At 38.2% G+C, this 21,841-nt stretch overlaps 1 protein-coding gene across 1 annotated transcript; it reads left to right on the top strand.

Annotated features, from left to right (window-relative positions):
• Positions 1-396: 396 nt before the first annotated feature.
• On the top strand, positions 397-14,743 carry CD8A (CD8 subunit alpha). The gene is made up of 6 exons (XM_061588897.1): positions 397-595; positions 4,482-4,826; positions 5,720-5,821; positions 9,519-9,629; positions 12,601-12,637; positions 14,267-14,743. Exons 1-6 carry the CDS (start codon positions 550-552, stop codon positions 14,307-14,309), a joined length of 684 nt encoding a protein of 227 aa, XP_061444881.1. The 5' UTR covers positions 397-549; the 3' UTR covers positions 14,310-14,743.
• Positions 14,744-21,841: the final 7,098 nt, after the last annotated feature.

The following is a 21,841-nucleotide window of genomic DNA, read 5'->3' as shown; positions in this document are numbered from 1 at the left end:
GGCTGAGCTCTTCCACCTCCCCACTCATCCCCGTCTGTGCCTGCTCCACTGTTGGACACCTGCAAAACGCTTCCAGATCACCTTGCAGTTCTTTCTTTGGTTAACTCAGCAGTTGTGTGTGTCTGTTCCATCCTGTTCTTAGCTCTCTTCCTGCAGTTATCCACTCTGCCAGTTTGCTCGCTCTTTCCCTCTAGCACCAGATCGAATTATTTATTTTGCTTTGCCAAATAAGGAGCCTTATTCTGCCACCTTCTAGAATGAATGCAAGATGAGCCACATGAGACTGGCATTTTTTAACAACTATAATATAAGGCTTGCTCATTGAAAAGTGAAAGAATGATGACTGAAAATAAAATTCATCCATACAGGGGCTTCTTCGTGGTTTTTCTTGTTCACTTCTAGTCCCCTTGAAAGAGCAAGCTGAGAAATTTCTCTTCAGGCAGCTCCTGACATCACATCCTTTCCACTAAGAGGGTCCTACTTCATCAGCCACCAAACTAGTCTCTGTTCATCTGTGCCGCCTTTGAAGACAACTTGCAAAAAGAGAAAATGGACAGATTTTTTTCTTTCCTGTGGCCCCTTAGTCTGATTCCATGTGAGTATGATACAAGGCTATGGGCCTTTTAACTTAAGCCACAGTGGTAGGGGGGGTGTTTCCTTTGAATGTGATTACTGTCCAGCAAGACTTTGAATTTATTTTCTGTGACTACCAGATTCCTATGCTCTCTCTCAAACTTCTTCTGATATTCCTGTAAGTTGCTGTGTGGGATCCTATATGGTAAGTGGGGGGCTGCAGGGGAGAGGCTACTACTGAGAAAAATAAATCTAAAGCTACATGGAGCTCATGGCATGGTTTTTGAATTGTGAAGTTAGGAATGCGAATTTTTTTAAAAAAGTTATTTGATATAAGTATCAAAATATATAAGTGAAACATAAAGTCCATATAGAAAGCACATTTTTCTTTTTTTATTTAGACAAATTCAAAAAGTATTCAAAATAAAGCATACCAAACAATATCAGATATTAAATAATACATTATTTACAAAATCATCCTTAGATGAACATGAAAGCAAAAGGTTTACATATCAAACTATATCGGATATTAAATAATACGTTATTAACTAAATCAAGCAAATGAGAGCAAAAGAAATAGAAAAAGCAGAAAAGTAAATTACGCACCCTAATGAATGGGTAATAAGAAAGGTAATAATCAGAAAATAAATTTCAGCTACAGTCGCTGTTTGCCAATTTAAATCATATAAATGAGAATACCACGTGAGAATGAATGTTACCTGGAAACTTTGCATTCCAATGGTTTACAAAAAGGCTCCATCTCTCAAAACTGTATGAGGTGCACAGCCTTCCTCATTTCTTTTATAGAACGGCTCTCACCTAGACCCTATCATACGCTTGCCATTTATCAACATATTTAGAGGACTTAGCACACTTTCCTAAGATGATATACATTTACTATAGGCAAAAGATTAACCTTTATATGGGGTTGACTATTCAAATTGATCATGACCAAGTGAAAGTGAGTTCTTTATATACACTTTTCATTAACACGATCAAACACTTTTGGGAATTCAGCCAATAAAAGGGTGTCCCACGATTTCCCCAGCCATTTTTCTTGCACAGGTATTTTTTTATGTTTCCAATGACAAGCATAGACTAGTCTGGCAACCACAAGTGCATTCAGTATTACCTTGCCGTAGCGATTAAACCTGGTATAACAGATAGAAGACAAACAAGAGGATCCATACTATGTTAGCAAAGGACCATACCGCTTGCACAATAATTTCCCAAAATAGTTGAGCTCTGTCTGTGTGTGTGAAAATAACAACATTCTCTTTTACCAATGAGAATTTAGTACGTAACCCCAATAAAGCAGCAGTCCAAACAAATGAACGAGCAAAAAGAGGTTAATTAATTTTTAAAAAGGGAACCAAATAGATTGAATACATTAAAGATCAAATATATTTAATAAAACAAGACAAACCCAACAGAAGCAAATTCCCAGCTTAATGACAAATAAAAATCAATAACTGCCGTATGAACAAAATATTCAAAGTATTGTCTCCTTGAGAGACAATAATTTTTCAAGAGCAGAAGTGATTTGAGAGAGGTATCGCTTCCAAGGGCATAGTAGACACATCATTCATGAATTTGTCTATAGCATCATCAATGTACATAGTGCTTTATATCATAACATACAAGATGGCACATTACTTTCCCCCCATTTTCACCTCTAATCAAACAGGTTTTGTAGGTTTTTGAAACAGAAAACCCTACAAAACCTATAGGGACAGTGAAAGTGGATGTGTACACACCATGAGCAGCAAGCCTCTTTTTAGCCACCTTCAACTATGAAAAAAAATATTGTCCATCTCCATCTGAAAGCCTGGATGAATCAGCAGCACCCTTACATGGTACATAATATGATCTGGGAGACTTGCACAATGTTTGGATGAACAAATGCACCAAGAAATGAGTGTGCAATTTATATATTATTACCCTGACATGAAACTTCATCGAGGAGGAACATAATAAAGCTGGCTCACAAGAGAGTTTCCAGGTCAGCAAGACCTGAAAAACTGAAGTTCTAGATTAATGGAATGGATTGTTCTTTTCATACTATTATTTTATATTTAAAGGGATTTTTTAAATTGTTGTAAGCTGCCCCGAGCAATGCAAAGGCAATGGAAGGCCAGGCTATAATTTTCTAAATAAATAAATAGTCCCCTGAGAAATAATGCTCAATCCTGATTGTGAGGTTGTCAAACAGCAGCCACAATTCAGCACAGCACAGAGGTTAACGTGCTAAAGCCCATTGAAATCAATGGATTTAAGTACACTGATGTTTGTACTGGATTGTGGCTAGTGAGTTTAAGATGATTGTTCCAAATAATAAATGGTACCAAATAATAAACTATATATCTGTGTAAGGAGAAAATACCTATGTAGGGAGAAAATGCCATCATTAAATATCCCCAAAATATGGCACATGTTGAAGTGCTGCAGTATGTATGTTTGATCAGTTATTGGCTATACAACAAGAAACTTAAGTTTTAAAAAATTATTTTTGAATTTTGAAAAAATTCATTTGAAAACCAAGACAAAACAGGAAAAACTGTGTGTGGTTGCTACATACATATAAGCCTATCCCATAATATTGTAATTGTCAAAAGTTACTTGGTTGATGGTCTGTTTGAAGCACTGTAAATGTGAGTTGATAATGAGCTTCCAAATAATCCTGTGGATGTAAACTGCTTGAAACACAGCACAGGGTGCCAATACATTCACATTCACACCATACATTTATTCCACTATTATTCCATTTTAAACAGGCATGACTTCCCCCAACGAATCATGGGAAGGGTAGTTTGGGAACTAAGAGTTGTTATTCCCCTCACAGAACTACAATTCCCTGAATTGGTGTCGATCTGTTTAGTGATGTGTCATCTTATGTCACCACTAATGTTGCAAAGTTTTTTCTCATTACAATGCGACAACAAATGTTGTCAGCCTGCTCCTTAAAGAATTATCTATGGGCTTTAGGAATTCTGGTGGTTTTGTCTCTTAAGTATTTTAATCCTCCGTACTGTATGTTTTTTAATATGTGGTCTGTGACCGTAATAAAATGATTCGTTCGTTTGACAATTCCCTGAGTACTTTAACAGACAGTCCCTCTTCCCAGAGAACTCTGGAAATTATAGCTCTCTGAGGGGAATAGGGGTATTCAGCACCCTTCAGAAACTACTTCCCATGGTTCTTTGGAAGAAGCCATGACTGTTTAAAGTGGAATAATAGTGGAATAAATGTATGATGTGAACGTGGCCTTACAGCCCTTGAAGGCATCAGCAAATCCCATTTGGCTCATGCTGGGATCTTTGTGGGTATCTTAGGATCTTTTTGTGGCAAGAGAAAACCGTTTGACTCTTGGCCACAACATTAGACGTCCGCTTCCTATGGAATGGACCGCTTGATAAGATTGCAGGAGTGCAATGATCGGCTGGGGATAAGGGGTAAGGCAATCTTTCAGGTGTCCCGGTCCCAAGCTGTAGAGGGCTTTGTACACAAACAGCAGAACCGTGAACATAACTGAATCAACTGAGCTAATACATGTTTAGATAAATATGTTTAGGGCTAAGATGTTAGTTTCACTGGAATGAATGACCTAACCCTAAAACTTAGTTCGGCTATGTATCATCATGTTAACCATGGGTTGTATTAAACTAAGTCCTACTCAGAGTAGACCCATTGAAATTATTGAATCTAAGTCAGCCATGTTAATTAACTTCAGTGGGTCTACTGTGAGTAAGACTAGCATTAAATACCACCCTGTCTGCACATTATATATCTCAGGATTTCAGTGTTAATCAGCAGACACCTTAATGGCTCTAAGTATTAATATATATATTTCACAGTCTTTGGCTGCATCCAATAACCAGTAATCAGCAAACTAGTTTTTCTCTCTCCAGGGTGCTGCTGCTGGTCCCAAACTATGTTGGAAATCAAGATGATCAGTCATCCTCCCCAAGCCCTTAATACCAAAGTGGAATTGAAATGTGAGACCACCTACATGGATGCTGGGGTGTTCTGGATCCGTCATAAACGGGACTACAGTACTGACTTCATCTTACATGTCTCTGCAAGGTCCAAAATGACACCGGAACGTGTCACAGGCTACAAATCATCAAAAAAGTCTACCTTCTACCAGCTAACTATTCCCAGCTTCAAGGAGGAGAATCAGGGTATCTATCAGTGCGTTCTTTTCCGCAACCAGGCCCTGCACTTCAGTTCAGGCCTCCAAGTGTACCTGCCAGGCAAGTTCCATCCTAAACTTTTCGTGCCCATTGCAAGTGGTGAGCCTTTGCACACATTCCCTGCCAGACCAACTTCTTCTCCTTACTTGGGGTACTTTCAGATTGTCACTGTTTTTGGGTAGCATATAATCATGTATCGGCAAATTCAGGATGTGCAATTATAGTTGATTGGGAGGGCTTGTGGAGTAAACGCACTTCCCTCGAAGATCTGACTTTTTACGATAAGTGAAGTAACAGGAAAATGCTTCAACTGGCCTGATCCAGCAAGCCTAGAACATCTGTTCCATGTTCTTAAGTATCCTCCTAGATTCTGCATCCTAGATTCTGGTGGATCCTTGAGATGGCTACATTTCTCCTGTCACCCAATTAGGAAAGGAGAAATTTGATTCAGTTTGCATTTAAAGGCAAACTTACTTAATTCACACTTTCTGAAATAATATGCAAACAGAAACAAAGATGTCTTTTGAAATTTGTCCTTCTCCAAATTTTGCAGTGCAGTTCTGCGGCCAAGTAATGTGTACAAAAATTCATATGCTGGGGGAAATGTGCATAAAATGCATATATTGATGAAAATAACATCTAAAATATTAGGGAAATTTGCTCTGGAAAAACGTTTATGTTAGGCCCAATTACATACAAATGTGTACATTCAGGAAAATTAACACTAAAATGCTGATGAATTTTCATTACATAAAAAAATTGCAAACTGATGTGGAAATGTGGAGAAAGGAACTTAAGATTGGAAAAATCAGAAACTGAGCAGAACCAAAACTGACAGATTCACCCATCCATTGTCGAATCCAATGGGAAGTGGATGCTTGCAGAGTCCACCGCTCAAGTCTTGGGCCATGGTAAACAGGTGGGAAATGCCTTCATCTTTATTTTCTTTACAGAGCGCGCAACCCAGGCTCCCACCATCCCACCTCAGGTTTCAACTCACAGCAAAGGACTGATAAACAAAGAAACCATGGAATGTCCAGATTCCACAGCCCCAGGTATGTTTCCTTAACCTTCCTACTCAGTTGGGGACATAATGGGCCCAAAGGCATATAACAAGAGAGAGAAACCTGTGGCCCTCCAGATATTGCTGGACCACAACTCCCACCTTCCCACACCATTGGCCATGCTGGCTGGGTCTGATGGGAGTTTATTTGTCTATTTATTGACTAAATTTATATCCTGCCCTTTCTCCCAGTAGGAGCCCAGGTTGGAGTCCAGGTTGGAGTCCAACAACATATGGAGGGCCACAGGCTTCCCACCCCTACATATAAAAATGTATAGTCATTTGTATAATCAGCACCACTTCCAGCCTAGGCATGGTCTCAAAGCGCATGATGCAGTTTGCTGAGCTAAGCAAGTCTAGTTAGTGTCCCTCGATGTGAGAGACCACTTGGTAATACTTGAGTTCCATTGTGGAAGAAAGGCGGGACATAAATGAAGGGTTGGATCAAGACAAAGTTATTTGAACTTAGATACCATTGAAATATCAATTTCTTTTAGTTGAACTTAGATACAATTTATTTCAGTGGGACCTCGTTTAGTCAACTAATTTAGTCTGGTAAATAAATAATCCCCTACTATAATTGTTCTGTGGTGCTTCAAATCCTCGTACCATTGTTTTTAATATGAGTGTTTCAGTAAATGTATTGAGGCAAGCTAGCATCCCCACCTCATCATCAAGTGAATGAAAAGAAAAATGAAACCCTGCATGTTGCAGCATTGGCTACAAAAGATCCCGCATGATAACTGGCAAAACAATAGCCATTTTTTGAGGGCCAATATCAAGGGTCAGCATCATTGGGCATCAGTCAAGTCCCATGCCCTAGAAGAGGGCCCATGGCCAACCACTGTGACACTGCTGCTACAAGCCATTGCTATTGCTCCTGCTCTCCAAGTGAGTAAGCAGTCACAGCAGAAGGAGGAGCAGCCTCTCTTACCTTGCTCTCTCCCTCAGGGAAGTGGTTTGGATTGGGCCCAGAGGGCAGGACAAGTGAATGAGCAGCAGCAACAGCAATTAGGAGGAGGCGGGCCTACTCAGGGAGGGGTCCTGAGTCCTGACAATGTCTTGCATAGTTGCTCCCCCCCAAAGAAATCTGGAGTTGACACAGTATTTGCTGCTTTTAAAATAAGCAGATATTAAACTAGCTTCTACCCTTCATGGAGACTCCTTTCAATGGCTCTTAGCACGATAGCTAAGTGGTACCTCTTTATATAAAGTAAGTCCACCTCTGAATATCCTATGCCAGTTACAAAAAAACAGATAGCTTTGTTGCTCAGTGTCCTGTTTGTTTGTTTGTTTGATATGGAATGCATATAAACCACTTCATGTTCTGAATAATCTTGAAGCAACAGAAAATAAAAATATACACGATATACACAATATCAAATACAATAAAATAAATCCAACATATTAAACAAAAATCAGGAGCAACTGAAGCCAATACCAACATTCTGGAAATGCCTGGCTAAGCAAGCTTTGAGCAGGCGTCATAAACACAAATCAGTTGGTGCCTGTCTCATTAAAAGAAGCCTGGCATTCCATGGAGCTGGAGCCATAGCACTGAAAGCTCTGCTTCAAGTAGTTGCTAAATGAGTCTGTGGAAAATGCTGCACCACCAGGAGGGCCTCATCTGATGATCTCAGTGATTGAATGGTTCTGTGGCTCCTAGTTCTTTAGGGCTTTGTGAACTAGGAACAAAATCTTAAACTTGGCGCAGTAGCATATTGACAACCAGTGCTGTCCTTTTAACAAAGGTATTGTTGTTATTAATATTATTACTTTTTAATTTATATACTGCTTAATTGCCAAGGTAGCTTCTAAGGAGTTTACAAATAAAAAACCAATAACAAAAAATATAAACACACATAATTAAAATGCTGAATAAAACAACTGCATTGAAACATTAAAATAAACATCCACAGTTAAAATATACAATAAAAGAAGCCCATTGAAACAGCACAACAATTAAAAGAGTTGAAAATGCAATTAAAACAATGAAAGGAGGCGGTTCAAGTCAGGAGATGAGGGGAATGCTTGGCTAAACAGGTGTTATATGCTAGCGGAACAGTACTCCGCTCAGCAGCCTTGCTGCCACACTCTGCACCAGCTGCAACTTCTGGGTAAAATTGAGGTCAGCCCCACATAGAGCATATTGCAGTAATTCAGTCTTGAGGTCATCATGTGGCTAAGCTGTTCTGTCCAGGAATGGTCATAGTTGGCATACCAGCCAAAGCTGGTAAAAGGTATTCCTAGCCACTGCAGTAATCTGGGCCTCTAGTGACAAACATCCATGAATTCACATATACGCTCATGGGGTCTGAACTGGCGGTGACCGACCAGGAGAGAGACCTCGGGGTTGTAGTGGACAGCACGATGAAAATGTCGACCCAGTGTGCGGCAGCTGTGAAAAAGGCAAATTCCATGCTAGCGATAATTAGGAAAGGTATTGAAAATAAAACAGCCGATATCATAATGCCGTTGTATAAATCTATGGTGCGGCCGCATTTGGAATACTGTGTACAGTTCTGGTTGCCTCATCTCAAAAAGGATATTATAGAGTTGGAAAAGGTTCAGAAGAGGGCAACCAGAATGATCAAGGGGATGGAGCAACTCCCTTACGAGGAAAGGTTGCAGCATTTGGGGCTTTTTAGTTTAGAGAAAAGGCGGGTCAGAGGAGACATGATAGAAGTGTATAAAATTATGCATGGCATTGAGAAAGTGGATAGAGAAAAGTTCTTCTCCCTCTCTCATAATACTAGAACTCGTGGACATTCAAAGAAGCTGAATGTTGGAAGATTCAGGACAGACAAAAGGAAGTACTTCTTTACTCAGCGCATAGTTAAACTATGGAATTTGCTCCCACAAGATGCAGTAATGGCCACCAGCTTGGATGGCTTTAAAAGAAGATTAGACAAATTCATGGAGGACAGGGCTATCAATGGCTACTAGCCATGATGGCTGTGGTCTGCCACCCTAGTCAGAGGCAGCATGCTTCTGAAAACCAGTTGCCAGAAGCCTCAGGAGGGGAGAGTGTTCTTGCACCCGGGTCCTGCTTGCGGGCTTCCCCCAGGCACCTGGTTGGCCACTGTGAGAACAGGATGCTGGACTAGATGGGCCACTGGCCTGATCCAGCAGGCTCTTCTTATGTTCTTATGTTCTTAAGACGGCCACTCACAGAGACATATGGCTGACCAGTGGCCACTCACTGTTGAAAACAGGAGAGTAATTGGATCTTGGTCTGTTCTAGCAAGGCTTATGTTATTGTGATAATTTTCCTGTGTAGGTATAATTTATTTGCAGTATGTACCTCTAATAAGCAGCCAAATGTGTCAAACTCAGGTCATTATATTTGCATATATTCAAAGGAGTAGCCTTGTTGGTTTGTTGCAGCAAAAACAGCACAGTCTTGTGGCACCTTAAATGCTCCTTTTCAAGCCTACTCGTCACAATTAGAATTACCCATGCAGACATAAACTTATATTAAAACTGAGGGCTTGGGGATGTCCTCTAGTGTGGCATTCAAGAATTACAGGGGTCCTCCTCTGTTGCAAATGGTGCAAAAGCCAAAGTCAAGCACCATGACAGATGGAGCATAGAATAGCACCAGGAAATAAGAGGACAGCATCAAAAACTGCCAGGGTATACATTGCTTCAGAATCCATTGTCAGTATGTTCTGCTTTTGTCGAGGCAGATCCACGTGATGGTACGATGTTCCCCTGTGAGATGTACATCTGGGCTCCCTTAGCTGGTGGTTGTTTCCTTCTGCTCGTTATGTTGGTGATAACCCTGTTGGTGTGCTATGGTAAGAGAATTTATTTTAAACTCTATCTGTAGGGCTGAGCTGGAGTAAGAGGCTAGCCGAAAATGGGTAGAAACACATTCGCTCTTCTGCAAGTTCCAGTGCGTCCCCACCTCTCTCTTCTGAAAATAGGGGCACACAACCCTAATCAAACCCCACCCCTTTTTACTGTAAAACCTGGTGGAGCAGCTTGAGTATTTTTTTTTTAATTCACCTTCATAGAGATTTTGCAACTGATTGGCAGATCAACCTATTTCCCCTCCAAGTATGGCTAATGGAAACTCTTTGCTCTGGCGACTAATGTGCTTAGAGCCTAGATGTGAATTAACTAATCTAAAGGCCTTGTTAACAATGGCGGCTCCTTATAACCCTTGGGAGTTTATTTCATAATGACTGAGAGGGTACCGGTTAACAGAATATGCCTGTTTTCCCCCTTAGTAACTATACTTCTCTCATACACTGCCATATTTGCAAGGCTGTGCAAAAGAAGGAACCCAGAAAACAAATATTTTTGTACAAACACATGTGGGCAACATTTGTAAAATTCTGGCAGAAAAACAGATTTCTGGTGAATTAGCAGATGGGTCCACAAATGGGTTAGAGAATAATTTAAAACATGTCTGAAGTCCTGATAAAGAACTGGGCAAAGGAGTCAAACAGTAGCAGGGATGAAAGGAGTTGCAACACAGTTATCCAAAAGCACAACAGTTATGCACAAAATCACATTTTGCTTTTTAAAAAGGCGGGAACTTGCAAGAAGAGTACCATATATTATATTATCATGAGCTGGCAGCATATGCAGTTAATGATATGTAATGGAATAATTAATTGAAAAATGGGACAGACTTATAGCATAAATTTCCTGGGTCAGGGCTCTTCCATATCGATGGTGGACTGGCTGAAGATGCTCTTTTTTTAGACGCTGATTCATTAGCTTTGGAAGATATAATTACTGTTAGAGATGACCACAAATGGATAAGTGACATCAGATGGAAGGGATTGCTGCTGCTAAAATCGTATGGATTTTCGATATTACCAGTTTATGATCTGTATCGCAGTCTGCTCCTGGTCTTGTTTTCACAGAAAGTATGGAACTCCTGCTACCAATTATATAATCAATTTGATTCCAATATTGACCATTTGATGTCCACATCTACAGTTGTCTTTTCGGTTGCTCAAAAAATGTGTTTGCAAGAAACAAATTATAGGCTTCACAGAATTCAGTCTCCTGCTTCATTTCTATTTCGTAAGCACCATTTCCCCACAATTCCTAGTTCTTCTCTGTTCCCTACTTTTGCATTCCAGCCCCCCGTGATTATCAGCACATCTTGTTTTGGTGTGTGATCAATGTCTTCCTGTACTTCTGAGTAAAATCTCTCCAATTCCTCTTCTTCTGCATTTGCCATTGGAGCGTAGACTTGGATGATGGTCGTGTTAATAGGTTTCCCGTTTAATCTCATTGATATCACTTGCATTATAGCTCCTAATTGGTTTTGCTACATCACTTCTCACTATTAAAACAACCCGTTTCTTCCTATTTCCCGCATAAAATATTTTGTAGTTGCCAGACTGAAAATGTTCCATTCCCATCCATTTTCATTCACTCATGCCAAGTATTGTAATGTTGATGCATTCCATTTCTTGCTTGACAATTTCTAACTTTCCCTGGTTCATGCTTCTCATATTCCATGTTCCTATTGTGTACACTGTACAACTCCGGACTCTCCTTTCACATCTGTGCACATCAGCCTCCAGGCTTCCTTTTGGATTAGTCACAGCGCTACTCATGCTTGTCCTTTGTTCTTCCCCAATAGCTCGATGAGTGCCATCTGACCTGGGGGTCTCATCTTCCAGCACTATCTTGTGTTGCATTTTGGATACTTTGTTTATATGGTTTTCATGGTTAGAGGTATTCAGAGGTAGTTTACCATTGCTTTCCTCTGAATTTGGATGCATCTTAGTCTGGTGTCTCAGGTTTGACCATTCCGCCTTGGGTCACCTGCTAGGAGTCTAGACTCCTGACGGCATTGCTGTCAGCTTCTTCAACACTCTCAAACCCCCTCACCACGTTAAGGTGTGCATCCTGGAGGAGGTGCAGAAATGTAGAGAACTGTTTTTAACATTGGAAAAATGAGAAACTGAGATAACGGAAACAGACAGCTCTTTCCATCCCTAGTTGCATTAGGGAAAATTCCTTTGCAAAAATATGTATATTAGGCAAAATGACATACAAGCATGTGTATATTAGGAGAAATTCACACTGAAATGCTGAAGGATTTTCATAAGGACTTTTAAAAAAAAAACACCTGCAAATGAGAAACTAAGAGAAATGGAAATGGGCAGATGCACCCATCCCTAGTCCTGCTTTATTCTAATTGTTCAGGTAAGCAGAGGTGGACTGAAAACAGATGCCACCATGCCATTTGCAGGTGGCATATGGGGGGGTAATTTGGGGGGCATTTACTTCAATCCCAAAACAGTTTGGGAAAGGGGAGAGGACTTACAATTCTGGTAGGGAGCTTCTTCCCTTCCCCATTTTATAAACTCCCCCCCTTTAAAATACTTTGTAAAGGCAACAGCTTTAATGACATGGCAGTAGCAGCAGCGCTCTGGCCACCCTTTCCCAATTGTACACCCTCTCAGCTCCTCCCTCCATTCATTTTGCAGTGCTGTTTCTTCTCTCCTTATGTTTTGCTTGGGAGTATTGAGGCAAAATGCAACCCTCCTACCCCCACCCCAGCAGCAAGAAGTACTCTTTCCTCTGCCTCCCTCATTCACTGCTGATAAAACGGAATTAATTCTATATACAAGACTATTTGTACAAAGTACAGAAGACTATTTGTACAAAACTATATACAAAATGATTACAAAGCTCAAAAAGACAAGCTGAAGAGCAGAACACTGCAGTATTGTATGTACTAATAAAATAACCTGCTTTTTTCTTCCCCCACCCCCCACAAAAAACAACCGGAAGATCCGAGAAGGAGGAGGAGGAAATGCAAATGTAAAAGGTGAGTCTTCTCCAATCTTGCATCCTAACAGATTTAGGGTGGAAACACGGGCATTGTTCTCCTGGTTCCAGTGCATCTCCACCTCTCTCTTCTGGAGTGGAGCACAAGATGCTAGTCAAACCCCACCCCTTGTTACTGTAAAACCTGGTGGAAGCAGCTCAAGTCTTTTGTTTTTTTAAAGTTCAAAGAGATTCCTCAGCAGGTCGGCAGATCAACCCAGTCCCCCTCCAGGTATGGCTAATAGAAATGCCTTGCTCTGGCGACTAGCGTGTTCACAACCACAGTTAACAGTGCAATCCTACATACACTTGCTAGGGATGGAAGTCAGTCCTTTGGGGACTTACTCCGGTCCTGAGTATACTTGTTTGACTGCGCTGCAAATCACACTGGCTAGAATGAGAGTCAGGCAAACCTTACTTTCCTGTGTATTTTTTGTTGTTCAGTGGCTAATTTTGGATAGATATATTTTTTAAAAACCTGGCAGGCACGTACACTTTTTACAACAGCAATCTTTGTGGCAGCAAATTTAAGAGAACAGGAAAAGAAGTTCTTGTGGTAACTGTTAACACCGTTTTCATTAGCTATTCTTTAATACAATTTAAATTTACTGTGGCATCCTAGAAGCCTGATCTACCACAAACCACAATCTGCCTGCCATCCTGGTCTTATGTTGTGTATTAGTGTATTTTAGCGTGGCTAGATGGAAAAAGAAGTCAGCTGCTGAAATTCCCCCTTCTGCGCAGAAGGGAATAGGGGTCTCTTAAGAATTCTCAGCACCCTGAACAAACTACACTTCCCCATATTCTTGGGGGGAAGCCATGACTGTTTCAAGTGGTATCATAGTGTTTTAAATGTAGAGTGCAGATGGAGCCTTAGTTAGAAATGTCCTTGCTGTGGACTGATGTTGGTCACTGGTTAATGGGACTGGGAAGGAATTTTACTCACAGCCACAACTGGCCTTTGAGCATAGGAATGAGCATAGATTGATACTGATGTTTAATTTCTTAGAAGTTTTGGGCAAGGGAGGGCATTGGTTATGATCCATAGATTAAGAGGGGATGCCCATGAGGGGTCTTAGAGAGCAGCGCCTGAAGGCTTCTGACCTCACTTGGGGGGCTGTAACTGGCTGCCACACACCCAGGGTATGTCAGGGCCCATAGGAGCAGCCCACACCTAAGAGTGGCAACTCCTTTCTGTATGCCCAGCTGGCAGGCTGGGTAGGCTAGCAGTGAACAGGCATGCTGCTTGATCCTTGCCCTATACCACAAACTCTGATAACCAATAAAGTTGTGGCCCCATTCAACCCACACCCATCTCATTGTATTTATTGCTCGGTCCACGATTGTTTATGTTATAATTTTTTTCTGTTTTGCAGAATATTGTTTATTAGACAAGTCATAGACTGAAAAAAATGAATGAATAAGAAAATAAATCATTGCATACTTGATAGGATTTGGGACCCCTGAATTTTGATGTTGGCTAGATAAAAATCATGCCTCCAAAAACAGAATGAGGCTTACTGGGCCAATGGGTGGGAAACAAATGCTGTCCTTTTACCAGACTCATTTACTTATTCATGTCAAGACTATGCCATATACTTGCTTAAGACGTTGCCCCTCTTTTCTGTAGGCCTCTGAAAGGAACCAATGGGACGCTCGCTTTGCCACGCTAGACCATGTAACAGCACTGGAGCATTTCAACTGGATTTCCACTTTGCCCTCTCACTGTATCGTACCCTTGAACATTACAAAGACTGTTGCGTGCTCATAATAGCCCTGTGCTTCCTACCAAGGGTGAATGCCTTAGCCTTACAGCTTTTGGGGAATACCTTTCTCCACCTGCTGTATGTTGGATGAATTTACTCTGGATTAGGAAACTGACCCCATAACAGTTTACTTTAAGGGGAGGCGGGGTGGGGGACAAAATGTAAGGATGTCTAATAGATCTTCATCTCACAATCAACTTGGTTGTGTGCATGGTAGAAAAGTAACAAGCCAAAGACATTCAACAACATTTACTATCTGGATAGACAGTTTATTGGGGAACAAAGTGGAGCATTATGCTGCGTTCTGTATCCAATAATATCATGCTAGACTTGTTGCAGCTGCCCCCTTCTCAAATATTTAACTTCTAGCAATCTAGGGGTATGGACTGAAACCTGAAGAATTCTGTGTAAGAAAATATTAAAATGGGACACACACACCCCAGCAACATCTCTCCAAAAGGCTAACCAGGGACAGTGCGTTAGCACCACTGGGGACCTGAAAATACGAATAGTTCCAGATGAAAGAAGGGCAGTTGGAGTGTATGTAGTATAAATTAAACTAAATGTCCTTATTTTAGCTTTTGTCACTTTACTATCTATAACCAAACCACAGAAGCGGCTCTGTAGTTAAGGTGTTTATATTGCATTATATTGCTTCAAAGCCTAAGAATTCTTTTTGCCAAAAAATCAAGGGGCCCCTGCTTGATGCAAACGTTTCAGACTTATAATCATTCATTAAAAACAAAGGTTTAGGGTAAATAATAAACTATGTTTATTCTGCTTGTGCACCTCATAGGCACCTGATTGGCCCTATGAGAAACAGGAGGCTGGACTAGATGGGCCATTGGCCTGATCCAGCAGGCTCTTCTTATGTTCTGGTCTATCCATTTAAAAAAAGCAGTCATGTCCTTTTTCATATTGTGAAATTCATCTTTAAATTGTTGTCTGTCCTGCTTCATCTCTTGTTTCATCTCTTGTTTAAAGTCATTAAACCCCTCCATAATTTTCTGAAACATGTCTATTCCTTCCTGAGTATCAGTTGAAACTCTTCGCTCTAAAACTTTGGCTGTTTTCCTGGTTGTCATTTTTAAAAGGTAAAACTTTTTCTATTATTAACCAATGTTCCCAAACTTAGTGGCAAACTGTTTCTTACTTTTCCTCAACAACAAAAGAGTTAATATAATCAGGCTTGTTAGTATGATCTTAGCCAACACAGTTCTTATCTCCGGCACGTTCAAGAATGTAAAACAAATCCAGTTCTCAGCGTCCAGCAGTTATACACGAACAGCAGATTCATTGGAAAAAAAAAACATAATCCAAAATAGAAATGAATAAAAAATAGTCTCAGATATATTTCCTTCAAATAATCAAATTATCTTGTCCAATAGGTTGCCTCTTATTCGTTTTAATCTTTATAATTCCAAATTTAAGCGTCCCAACAAATTTGTTGGGACGACCAGATCTCATTAATTTATGGGACGAGGTCCAGCCGACGAAGGTGGGACGGATTTTCAACAGCAAGCTCTATCTGTTAAAGCGAACGTTCATCTTATCTTCTAAGAGAGAACGCACTAACAGGCAAGCACCCTTCTTTCTATATTTTTCTTTTACTTGACTTAAATTGTTGCTGTTTAAAAGAGATTTGCCAGATTGATCGGTTTTTGACATCTCACTGGGGAGCCATAACTTCTCTCTGCTACGCACTAATTAATAGCTTATCTCTGTTTTTGTTGCAAAAAGCTGTCCTGGATTTGCATTCTAAAGATATACACAGAAGAGGGATTTCTATTCCAGATTTTTATTTTGAAAAATATTATACTGTTTTGAGACTACTCTCTTTTTGGTCTATTTTATTTTGACGAATCTGTTTCTTGACGATTGCCATTAATTGTTTCGATCCTGGGAACTGCATTTTGTTTACTTAACTATTGGAGAGATAAGGCTGTCTGCTCTGTTTATACTGTGATGTCACCAAGTTTGGAGTATTAACCCAATTGTTGCTGAAATAAGAAGTGGTTTTCCTATATTTTTCTTTTAAAATGGCAATTAAGAAAGTGGCTGAAAATCTGGAAATAACTATGTTTCAGAAAATAATGGATGAGATTGAGATAACGAAAATTGAATTGAGTAAAATGAAGCAGGAGATTAAAGATATAAGGGTCCCTGTGAGAGAGGTGACCCTGGAAGGGGTCCCTGTGAGAAAGGAGACCCCGGAGATTGGAACAGGGGTCCCTGTGAGAGAGGAGACCCTGGTGACTGGAATAGGGGTCCCTGTGAGAGAGGAGATCCCGGAGATTGGAACCAACGTGGAACAGGAACAAGATTTGGAGTCTATGGACTTTAGAAATAAAATCTATTGTTTGGAACTCAATGTTATCTCAGAAGAAATTAATGAAGATTCTAGAGATAAAGTTATCAATGGCATGGATAATCTTCTGGACTGGAATGATGTGATGGAGCCCAATATAGAGAAAATCTATGGAATTAACTGCAGCCATGTGACAATGGAAAAACTTTTAAGAGATGACCCAGTGTATTTTGAAAAAAAGAACAGAGATATGATTTTACAGCAGTATTTCAGCAACCTATTCAGAATGGATGGCAAGAAAATATTTGGGATAGAGGTAATTCCCATCAGACTCTTACTATATGACTATGGCTTTGACAGCAAGATTATTATGGAATACTGATAATGGAAGATTGGATATTGAAATTACTGGACTTAACAAGACTACTGAAGATGGAAGATGGAAAATGGAACTAATAGAGATAATAGAACAATGGCTACTGAAATTACTGAACCTAACAGATTCTGATGTGATGGATTAATTGAAATGTTTATTTTGACTATGGTTATGACAATAAGATTATCATAATTAATAATGAGATGGATTAATCGATATGTTTATCTGGAAAAAAAAATTGATAGATATATTTCTTAAAGAATTGAAACCTCTCTTTGACTTTTTGTGGAAAGAATAAAGTAATGTTTATGAGATTTGATGATTAAGTAAGATAACTACTGGAGGAAAGTGATTTTATAATATGACTTAAGAGACAGGATTGTTATATATTATAGACTTATAACTGATTTGATCTTTGACAAATGGGAAGTCAATATTTTATTCTTTATTTTTTATTTTTGTTTTTTTTTCTTTTTTTCTTTTTGTTTAACTATTTTTGATTTTGTTTTTTGTCTTTGAATGGTTTATGATTTTGTCTTGTATGTTTTATGAAAATCTGAATAAAAATTATTGGAAAAAAAAAATAATTCCAAATTTAAGCCAGCTTTTTGTCATATATAAAAAAAGTAAAACAAATTCTTTGTATTGCTCCCTTCTTCCTTAACTTTATGCAGAACAAAAAAAAAGTGTGACTCACCCAAGTTTCTTAATTAGCTGATTCGTAAACAATCCTCTTTTACGGTAGTAATTTAAATCCAAGATAAGATTTAGACAGATGGAGGCTAGCTCGTTAAAAACGTTTTTAAAGAGAGAAAAAAACGTCTCGCTTACTTTCAGCACAGCATGTTGGAAATCCAAGCTCCGTCTTCCGTTGCCAGGTATGCCTTCTTATCTCAGGGGATTCCTGATCAAATCCAGCTATCTTCAACTCAACGAAGTTACGTGGATAATCTTCGGTTTTCCTTTTATCTTGGAGAACATTTGCGCCAGTCATAGATTCCTCTTGACTGACTTTAAACTGAAAAAAGCTTTCTCTGAGATAGAGCTCCCTCAGAGACAGCCACCAGCCAGCACTCCTTCCGGGACTATAAAGATTTACAAGATCATATCAAAACAGAAGTGGGTGAGATTAAAAATAATATTGGGCAATTAACACAGGAAGTAAAAAATGTTAAAGATAAGGTGCAAACCTTAGAGAATAGAATTGATAGTGCAAATGTGGAATTAGAAAAAAATCTGGATTATTCTGCTGTTATGGAATTTAGAGATAAAGAATATTGCTTGAGATTCCGTACAATTCCTGAGGAAACAGGTGAAGATATCAGAGAGAAAATTGTTACTGTCTTAGCAAAATCCTTGGAAATGAATGAAGATCGGATGGAATTTGAAATAGATACAGTTTACAGAATTAATTCCAGATATGCAACAATGAAAAAAATCCCAAGAGATGTACTTGTTAATTTTCTAAAAAAAAAGACTAGAAATATGGTATTGCAATATCATTTCAACAATGGCTTCAAAATTGACGGTAAAGAAATACTGGTGATGAAGGAAATTCCTATTAGACTTTTACGAAAGAGAAAAGAATATGCTTTCTTCACAGAAAAACTTAAACAATGTAAAATTCAATTTAGATGGGATGTTCCAGAGGGAGTGATTTTTACATTCAGACAACAGAAGTATCGATTAAATACTGTTCAAAAAGCAAGGGATTTCTTGAGAAAAGCTTCAAAAGATATGGAAGAAGATAAACTCAAAGACATGGATACAATTCCTGGGAAACAAAGTCAACAGAAACAGGTAGAAGAAGAAAAGGATGATGATGAATCAAAGGGAGCAACAGGTACAGACTTTTCTAAAATACATGCTTAAAAATGGATTACAAATATTTAACTTGGAATATAAACGGAGCTAATTCGGCGCAGAAGAGAAAGTATTTCATTATTTGAAAAAATTAAAATTGGATATAATTTGTTTACAAGAAACTCATATTAAGAAGAAAGACTCCAAATATTTAATCTGTAAAAATTTGGGTGAAGAATTTATTTCGGCTGGATCAAAAAAAAAAATGGTGTGGTCCTCTATATTAATTCACAATTGTCCCCTAAACTGATATTATTGGATGATAGTGGCAGATTTGTGGGAGTTGAAATTACCATCCAGGGTACAAAAATTTTGATAGTGGGCATTTATGCTCCCAATGAAGATAAAACAAGGTTTTATACTGGACTTATGGAAAAATTATCAGAGTTTGTATATGATCATTGGTGTGTCATGGGTGATTGGAATGGGGTAATTTCACCAAAAATGGATAGACTTTCTGAGAAAAATATTAAAGAGACACAGGGCAAATTGCCGAAGATATGTTTTGAATTGATGGAAAATTTGGAATTGGTGGATGCTTCGAGACATATAAATAATAATGCAAAGGAATTTACCTACTTTTCAGAAAGGCATAAAACATTTTCGAGGATTGATATGATTTGGATGTCTAAAAGTTTAGTGAAAGATATTTCAAAGATGGATGTATTACCAAAAACTTTTTCGGATCACAATCCAGTGATATTGACTTTAAAAAAAAAAAAATCTTGGATTTAGATGGAGATTAAATGAATCTTTATTACAGAATGATAAAATAGTGCAGGAATGTAAGAAGAAATTAAAAGAGTTTTTTGAACACAATTTACATAAAGGGATAAGTGAAAATATTGTTTGGGATACAAGTAAAGCATTTATGAGGGGATATTTTATTAAATGTAATTCTGAATTAAAAAAGAAGAAACAACAGAAAATGCAATTAATCTTGGAAGAAACAAAACAAAAAGAGGAAGAATTGAAAAAGAATCCAACTAAAACTTCTACTGTAAATCAAATTAAAATGTTACAGAAACAAGTGTCAATGTTGACAGTTAGAGAAATTGAAAGGAAATTAAACTTTGCTAAACAAAGGACTTTTGAATTTGCAAATAAACCGGGGAAATTGTTAGCATATAAATTAAGAAAAGAACGACAAAAAAATCTTATTTTAAAGATACAAGAAGGAGATGAGATGTTTACAGACAATGTAAAAATCCAAAGGGTTTTTCATCAATATTATTCAACTTTGTACAAGTGTCAGAAAATTCCCTCTGAAAAAATAGAATATATATCTAAACAGAATTTGCCTAAAATTACAGATTTTCAGAGACAAGCTATTAATGGTCCTATTACGTCAAGAGAAATATCTGAGGCTATAAGTAAAATTAAATTAGGAAAGGCGCCAGGGCTGGATGGACTATCAGCAATGTATTACAAATGCTTGGAGGAGGAACTTCTATTACCTTTACAGTACACAATGAACTCTATTTTGCAAGAAGGGAAGATACCGGATAGTTGGAAAAATGCCAATATAACATTAATACCTAAAGAAGAGCAGGATTTAACTAAAACAAAAAATTATCGACCAATATCTTTATTAAATAATGATTATAAAATTTTTACAACGATTTTGGCCGAAAGAATGAAAATAATACTGCAACAATTTATTCAGGAAGATCAAGTGGGATTTTTACCTAAAAGACAATTACGTGATAACGTCAGGAATGTTTTGAATGTGTTGGAATATCTTGAACAACGAAATGACATACAAGCAGCCTTGATTTTTCTGGATACTGAGAAAGCATTCGATAACTTGAATTGGAAATTTATGTTTAAGGTTCTAGAGCAAATGGACTTTGGAGAAAATTTTATAAAATGGATCACATCGATTTATACATCACAGAAGGCACAGATAATTATCAATGGGGATTTAACAGACTCATGTGAAATACAAAAGGGCACAAGACAGGGATGTCCACTGTCCCCTCTTTTATTTATTTTGGTTCTAGAGGTGCTGCTTAGAGACATAAGGCAAGACAAAAGGATTTCGGGAATAAAGATAAAAAAAGAGGAATATAAATTGAGAGCATTTGCTGACGACTTGATAATTGTACTAGAAAATCCCTTGGAAGGAATCAAAATATTGATGGATAAATTAGAAGAATTTGGATCATTAGCAGGATTTAAGATTAATAACCAAAAAACAAAGATGTTGGTGAAAAACTTATCTTTAAGGAATCAAAAAGAGTTGATGGAGAAGATAGATTTTAAAATAGAAGAAAAGGTGAAATATTTAGGTATTATTATGACAAATAAAAATTCAAAGTTGTTTCATAACAATTATGAAAAATTATGGTCAGAGATTAAGAAAGATCTGTTAAGATGGGACAAATTACAGTTGTCATTAATGGGCAGAATATCTGTAATAAAAATGAATGTATTGCCGAGAATGATGTTTCTATTTCAAACAATACCTGTCATATCCTCTGATTTACCTTTTAAACAATGGCAAAAAGATATTTCTAAATTTGTTTGGCAGGGGAAAAAACCAAGAATTAAATTTAAATTACTACAAGATGCCAAAGAAAGAGGAGGATTGGGATTACCAAATTTGAGACTCTACTTTGCTGCTTGTTGCTTAGTCTGGATAAAAGAATGGATTGTATTGAGGAACAAAAGATTATTGGATTTGGAGGGTCATAACTTGAAGTGGGGATGGCATGGATATCTATGGTATGATAAAGTAAAAGTTAATGTGGATTTTAACAATCATTTTATAAGACGTCCTTTGTTGAAAATATGGAATAAATACAAAACAAGGTTTTTTTCTAAAATACCACTATGTGTTTCAAGTCAAGAAGCATTTTATAGAAGAGAAATGGCTGGAAAAGAGAAATG

This window comes from Rhineura floridana, chromosome 11 (assembly GCF_030035675.1).
Source record: "Rhineura floridana isolate rRhiFlo1 chromosome 11, rRhiFlo1.hap2, whole genome shotgun sequence".
NCBI lineage: Eukaryota > Metazoa > Chordata > Lepidosauria > Squamata > Rhineuridae > Rhineura > Rhineura floridana.
The sequence above is the reverse complement of the archived record's forward strand: the minus strand, read 5'-3'. Positions and strand labels throughout refer to the sequence as shown.